This window comes from Marmota marmota, unplaced genomic scaffold (assembly GCF_001458135.2).
Source record: "Marmota marmota marmota unplaced genomic scaffold, marMar, whole genome shotgun sequence".
NCBI classification, from domain to species: domain Eukaryota; kingdom Metazoa; phylum Chordata; class Mammalia; order Rodentia; family Sciuridae; genus Marmota; species Marmota marmota.
In genome coordinates this window covers 7,335,332-7,343,027 of record NW_026000138.1, presented here as the reverse complement: position 1 = coordinate 7,343,027, position 7,696 = coordinate 7,335,332, and the positions used below count along the sequence as shown (strand labels likewise).

The 7,696-nt window shown below is 48.2% G+C and overlaps 1 protein-coding gene across 6 annotated transcripts in view; it reads right to left on the bottom strand.

The window, feature by feature from the left end:
- Positions 1 to 2,499: 2,499 nt before the first annotated feature.
- Tbx5 (T-box transcription factor 5) overlaps positions 2,500 to 7,696 on the bottom strand; it is an 85,950-nt gene continuing 80,753 nt past the window's right edge. For all 6 annotated transcript variants that reach the window (XM_048785663.1, XM_048785664.1, XM_015502396.2 and 3 more), the window contains exon 9: positions 2,500 to 4,599. In XM_048785663.1, the coding sequence (XP_048641620.1) occupies positions 4,025 to 4,599 (575 nt within the window). In that variant the 3' untranslated portion in view covers positions 2,500 to 4,024. The remainder of the gene's footprint in view (positions 4,600 to 7,696) is intronic.

Here is a 7,696-nt window from a genome sequence, read left to right as displayed (position 1 = left end):
ATGTTTTTACTGCTATGCAACATTCCATTAGATGGTCACGTACTAACCTACTGGCCTCCTATTAGTGGAGATTAGGGCTCCCTCCAATTTTGCACAGATTAAAAAAATTTATGTTGATATTTCCAGAAAGTATTTGTACACATCTCTGAGTATATCCCTAGGATCCATTCCTCAAAGCAGACTTATCAGATTCAATCATTAGCAAACTTGTTGAAACTTTTGGCATATTTTCCCAAGCCTCCTCTCAAAATGTTTATCTCTTTGTTTTTTTTTTTTTGTACTGGGGATTGAACCCAGGGACACTTTAACTACTGAGCCACACCCCAGCCCCTTTTATCCTTTGTTTGGAGACAGGGTCTCACTGAGTTGCTTAGGGCCTCACTAAGTTGCTGAAGCTGACTTTGAACTCGTGATCCTCCTGCCCCAGCCTCCTGAGCCGCAGGGATTACAGGCATCCACCATGGCACCCAGCATGTTTATCTTACTTTCATTCCAACCAGCAGTTTCTGAGATTTCCTGTTTTCTCATTAGCAATAGGCATCACTGTTTATAAAAATATGTATTTATGAAGTCCATGGATAAAAAATGCTTTTTGTCTTTCTTTTCAAACACTTATTGAGTATTTACTGTGTTAAATACCTTCCTGGGCATTTTCACAGACGTTATTTCACTTTAATTCACAATAGCCCTTTGAGTCAGGTAGAATACCTCCTCTTAATAAAGGAGGAAGTCAAGTCTTGCATAAATTTAGGTTCCAAGCTGAGCTCTGCTGTGTGCTCTGCAGAAGACTCCTACCCTCTCTGAACTCAAGAATATCAACAATCTGACTTAGAAAGTTCCTCTCTGTTTCATAATTTTAAGTCCCACACTCAAGTGGACCAAGAAGCTAGAACAGATGCTATAATATTTCTAGCTTCAAAGAAGCCTAACATTTCATAACCAGAACCTGTTCTTGGCAGCTCTGGGGACTAACTAGAAAAGAACCTAACACAATTATCAGATCCTCGAAAAGACAGGGTCTCTACCATATATGACAGGACCTTAATATATGTTTGTTGAACAAATGAGCCAATGTGGACTCGGTGATTTCTACCCACATATTAACCTACATCTCCATTTTCCACCACAATTTCTGCCTCAGGGCCTTTGCATAAATGATTTCCTCTGCCTGAAATGCTTCTCCTCCCAAATTCTTACCTGGATCATTGCTACTCCTCACTAGGGCTCAGCACAAAAGTCACCTCACCCAGACTGTGTTAGGGCCCTGTCTTCCCTTTGATGGCCCTGGGGATACAGCACCCAGCAGTTCTTTCAGACACTACAATTCATGGATAGTAGAGACCATTGCTCAAGGGCAGTTTCTCTCACTAAACCACAAGCCCCAGAGGACAGGGCCCCTATCACCCTGTTCATCTTGATGTTCCCAGTACCCACCATGTGCCCAGGCCAGAGCGAGCACCCCCTAAATACATTAAAGGAACATAATGATATCTGTGCGCCTCTTGACATCAACACAAGGATGAAACTTCACGGATATAGGGGTACTCCACCCTCAATCCTACCCACACAGTGAGAAGATCCACTAGAACTATGGTGTGGAACCCAGAGAGGTCAACCTGCAAAGGTCTTGGATACGGTGTTCCTTGTGTGATTTATGAAACCTGCTGTGGACGTGTTCTTAATGATTTTTTTTAATGGTGGCAAGACTCTGAGGAGTGTGGTGGGTGGTTCTCTTCTGCGCAGACGGAGCATCCTTCATCCAAAAGTCTGAAATCCAAAAGCTCCCGAATCGGAAACTTTCTGAATACGGACTTACCACCACAAATGGAAAATTCTACACTAACCCCACCGACGGCGTGCAAGTGCCCTACAACTACTGTGTACAATTAGCTGCGGATAAGGCATAAATAAAACATAAATGAATGTCATGCTTAGGCTGGACTTGCTTCCCACCTCATTGTATGTGGGCAGATACTTCAAAATTGAAAACTAAAAATAAAAATTCCCAAATCTGGTCCCAAGCACTCTGAAATAAGAAATAATCCATCTTGTCTTCAGATGGTTTTCTTCAGAAATAAAATAAGACTGACTGAATGTAGAGTTGGTAAAATTAGTTTGGAAGGCCATTTCTTCCAAGGCAAACTTTTTTTAAAAAAAAATTAAACCCATCAGAATTAAATATCTATTTAGAGTCGGGTCAGAACCTACCCAGTACAACTGTACTCATTCTGTCCCTTGGGGACAGAAAAGCCATTAACCTAGTTTCTCCATTGCATGTGAGAGAAGCTTGATTGTCATTTCCTTATAATTAATTCACATTTCTCAGTAGCTCCTGGCCTAGGAAAGGTCCCAGGTTTGTTTTTCTGAGGAGGTGGGGAAGCATTAAATAGATACTTTGTAACCAGCAAGCCAATTGTTCTTGTTTCCAGGGGGGGAAGTGACATACTTATTGTCCCCTCTACCCAGTAGCAGAAAGAAGAGGGTGCTCCAAGTCCCTTGTACTTCCTTAAGCACATAGCATTTATTAGGCTTAATTGGCACACAAATATAAGGAACAAGTACTTATTCTCCCCTCCCTCCCTCAGCCACATAGAAAGATGAAATCGCAGAGACACTCACGTACAAACACACCCAAGCTCTCATGACCTGGGACATACTCAGTCTCACATATTACCCTGTTCTCTTTATTAGGGTCAGTTAAAAAAAAAAAAGTTTTTTTTTCTTCTTTTTTTCAAAATCGAGAAAGCAAAGATCATTCAGAAGAAAAAAAGGGGGGAAAAATAAAAAAACACAAACTTGGTTTTTGAGTATCAATAAAATTAAAAGCTCTTGGTCAGCTCCCATGCTGGATTTCCTGTTATTACTTAATTAGAATTCCTATTTATAAATAAATAGTACCAGTAAAATATTACATCTGGGGACCCCTACAATAACGTCTTACTTACACACACATTTTTTTTTTTAATACTGTTTTCTGCTGTCGATACACACAATTGAGTGTCGGCCTTTGGTGCTGGTGCGGATTCTTTGGAGCTCGACGGTGAGCAGATGTCGCCTCTTGAGGACCTGAAGATTCTGCTTTGCATCCCGTGGGTGGGCAGGACGCCTGGGACTGGCTTTGTTTGTTTTAATCGCAAAGAATATTTATGTTTTGTTTTTTTTTTTTTCTTGTCGGCACAGAGCTTGCTCTCTGCTTATCAGAGTCCTGCCCGCAGGTCAACCAGGGCTTTTTTAAGTTTTTTTTTTTCAAAGCAAGATTTCCGGACGGGGAAACTATAGGCCACTTTTTTAGCGACAGATGGCGGGAGAGACCCGGAGCTGGGGGTCGGTGGGGCGGAGATCGGCCTGATCCCAAGTCCATCTGTGCAAGTCAAAGGCAAAATTGGGCACCAGCGAACTGGCAGAGGCAGAGACCAATGGGAAACCAGCCGGGGACGTGGGGACCTTCTGGGAGACATCACGCGGCAGAGGTAGGTGCTTCTCTCAGACAGAAGAGGAAGGCCAATGTTAAGTTTTAGGGCTGGTTTTTGCCCAGGGAATCCCGCAAGTGTCTATTTGGAATCTCCCTCCAATAAGGGACTGGGTCCCGTTAAGAAAATCAGAAGAAAAAAAATATATTATTATTTATTATATAACAAAGTCGACATTAACACCGAGACAGCGCGAGGTTCCCAAATCCACCAGGATGAGACACTCACTGAGCAGGATGTTCTGGAACCCAAAAGAAGGCATCGGGAGACAAGAGGGGGCCCAGGCGGCTGGTGAGGAGCAGCAGTCCTGCGTGCATGCGACGCCTCTTCTCTTGGTTTTTGAAGTTTGGAATCAAAACGAGAGTCAGATTTTTTTTTTTTTTTTTTGGATGGTGGTTGGTTTGCAAGCTATTGATCAGATCAGCGCCCGGGGGGCCTCGAGTGCGCGGATGCAGAGTGGAAAACTCGTGGGGGGGGGGTCCTCCTTGCGCCCATCTCTCTCCCTCGCCCCTCTCCTCTCTCTCAGCAAATGCCTGCGGCAGGGCCACCCGGCTTCAGCTGTTCTCGCTCCACTCTGGCACCATGCCGACCCCGTGCACGGAGTGGTAGTGCTGGGGGGACAGGGTCCTGGGCACCCCGTGAGAGTACAGGAACTCAGGGGGCTGCAGGCTACCGGGGGACTGGAGGCCAGTCTGAGGCCCACACTGCCTGACCACAGGCTGGTGGGCCACGGAGGTCTGGTGCTGAAACATCCCCTCTCCGAGCTGCGGGGAGCCGTGGTTGGCCATGCCGGCTAGCCTGGGGACAAGGGGCCCCGAGGTGAAGTGAGCCGAGAAATGCTGGTAGGGGATTCTGTCCATGGGCTGCACCGTGGTGACCGTGCAGCTGCTGTAGGAGGGCATGCTGGGCCACGTGTTGCAGCTGATGTCCTCCAGGCTGGGCACGGGCTCGCTGGGCGGCGCGGAGCTGGCGTACATGCAGGCCTGTCGCTGGGCCGACTCTGTCCTGTAGGAGGCGCTCAGGCCCTGCTGCTGCGGGTAGCTGGGGCGGTAGAAGGGGTCCTCTTCACTGGGGGGTGTCTCCATGTAGGGCTTCTTGTAGGGGTGGTCTGCGGTGGAGCATTCCTCATCTGCGGAGAGAGGGGGACAGGGACCTGTGAGACAGGGGCCAGCGGCCCGACAGCCAGGAGCAGAGACGGCCACTTGGCCACAGGACTGGAGAAGGTCAGCCCCAACCTCCGTTCTGATGAGAAGAGGGAGCTGGCTGGCCCAGCGCTCGGCTGTGACGCTCTAAGTGAGCAGCCTGGCCCTTCTCAGCTCCGTGTCTGCATCTGGAAGATGGAAAGGTACAAGCAGCTCTTCCTACGCAGGGGGCGGAGGGGACCCTTGGGAAAATGTGGGTTAGGCATTGGCATGAGGAGATGTTCAGTACAGTGTCACTATCCTCTTCCCTCCTCCCCAGCCTGTCAACTCCACAAAGATGGGACATTGTCTGACCTCTCCATTACCATGCGCCCAGACAGATACCCGCTCAGGAATAATGCCATCGACAGTATCAACAGTAATAACAAGAACACATACAGTGGCCGTTCTGCCTAAGCATCTTCCAGGAGGTGACCCATTTAATCCTCCCAACAACCCGTGAGGTGCTTGCGCTATTAATCTTACTCTTTAGATGATGGAAAAGAAATGGAGATTAAAAAATTTCTCAGGATCTCATATGGCTGATAAATGGTGCCAGACCCAAAGTAATCTGACTACCAAGTCCCTGGTCCCTGCTCCATGAAGAAGACATGCAGTCAATATTTGTGCAGTGGATGGATGGATGGATGGATGGATGGATGGATGGGTCAATGGACAGATGGATGGGTAGATGGTTGGATGAATGGGTATAGATCATGGATAAAAGGATGTAGGGACATATGGATAGACAGAAGGATGGATGGATGGATGGATGGACAGATGGATGGATGGAAGAGGAATGGATGGATGGATGGATGGATGGATGGACGGACGGACAGACTGAGGGGTCACTGGACAGATGATGGGTAGATGGATAGATGGGTAGGTGGGTGGATGGATGAATGGACAGATGTATGGATAGACAGATGGATGGATGGATGGAAGGGCAGATGGCCCGATAGATGGTTGGATGAGGGGATGGATGGACTAATGGATAAAAGGATGGGTACCTGATGAATTCCCTTTGCAGACACCCTATGTAAGGAGGTCCCCAGTTAGTATTTGTTGAGTTGGTACAAGTTAAAGTGCTGCTGTGTCTTTACAAAACAGCTCACTTCCCTCCTCTATGCACCAGTCCGTCCCTGGTGTTAGATGGCAGAGATAGTTCTGTCTCTGAAAGAGGGTCTCCCCCAACCACTCCGGGCCATTGGCCCCTTTGGGAACTAACAAAAGCACTGGGCTAGCTGTGCCGTTCCTGGGTGTCATCCTAAAGAACAGAAGCCAGCCTACTGTCACCACGCAGGCCTGCCAACCACCAAGCAGCCCCGTTCACAATGGCAAAGTTGCAGAACCAGCCTGGGTGTCTGCCCACAGATGACTGGATGAGAAAATGTGCTCTCCACACACGACGGAGTTTGATTAGAACGGCACTTGGGAGCATTATGTCAGACAAACAAGCAGACCCGGAAAGTTAAGGACCATGTGTTTTCTCTCATGTGTGGAAGTGAGAGGGAAGAAATTGTGTGTGTATTTGGGGGGTCTCCTGCAAATAGAGATCACAGGACAGAGGAAGAAGGCGGGGAGGGTCGCTGGTGAATGAAACAGACCAAATAGTATTATTATATAGTGTGCGTACACAACAAATTCACAACTGTCCCATGGTCGTGTGTCATTATAGTGCACCGATTTTAAAATATGCGAGGCCAGGCTGTCTCCAAGAAAAATACACTGAAATATGACACAGTGAAAGGGACACAGAGTTCTGCACATGACCTCAGGAGGTTCAAGGACCCCTACAACCAGCCTCCAGGAGAAGGAGCCTCAGACTTGCCTCTGACTCTTGTACTTGGTCCCTGTGTGACCCTAGCAGGGTGGCCACCTCCCAGACCCTTGTCATTCCTGAGGGAGCACCAGTGACCCTCACCTCACTGGGTGATCAGGAATGAATAAGAGGGAGCATGGGTTTCCCTGGTGGGCATCATCAAGGGCAGCTCTGGTCACTGGGTGATGTGCCTGTCAACCTCACGGTAGACCTATTCTCATCTCATAGTCCCCCCTCAACACATCAGCGTCATTCCTGTTCCTCAGAGGCAGACACTGACGCTCAGAGAAGGGACCTGTCCAAGGTCAGCCAGGTGGGAAGGAGCAGAGGCCAGGTCCGACTTCCTCTGCCTACACACCTTGCCTCCAGGTCACCCAGGCAGGCGACAGATGTTTACTGAGCTCCTACCAAGTGCCAGGTCGGCTGCCAGGTTCTGGAGAGGGGAGATGCCATCCTGGTCGGGGGGCACATGCCCGCCTGGCCTCACTCATCCTCCTGGAGGAGTTGAGTGGGGAGGCCTGGCCCTCTGGGACTCCAAATGTCACTCACTGGACAGAAACTCCCTGGGCTTTGAACAGGTACATAAAACAGCCCCCAACCCCAGGTTGAGAAGCTCGGGCCTGGGTTCCACCGAACGCCTCCATTTGCAACGACCCCCCACGTGAGACCCACAGATAGGGTCGTCTGTACCCGCTGAATGACAAGCAGGTTTATTTTTTCAGCTAACTTCTTTCTGGAACACATCTGGGACCCATAGGGTGCCCAACAAATTGCACAAAATGAAAAAAAAAAAAAAAGAAAAAGAAAAATGCGGTCACTCTTCCAGGTGCTCTGACAGTATGGTGCCAACCACCCAGATGTCTGAAGACATCCAGATGACATCCATCGCCTTTCAACGTGGAGTTCTTTTGGAGTCTCGAAGCCACTGAGGCACCCAGCTTGTTGGGGTCCTTGCTCCCTCCTGCCTTCTCTCCCCCCCTTGCTCTCCTTCCTCCTTCCACCCACCAGATCCATAAATTCTGCATGTTTTTCCATAGCTGCTGGGCCCATAACCTTTGGTTTTTCTCACTAAGCCGGGGCGTTCCCCTTTTCAATAATAGAAAGTGCAGCTGCAGGGTACCCTTGGCAAGAGAAAAAAAAAAAAAAAAACCAAGCCTAACTAACCATCTTGAGTTTCTGATCCTTTTCCAGATTTATAACAAGTCAAAAGAAAAAAAAAAAAA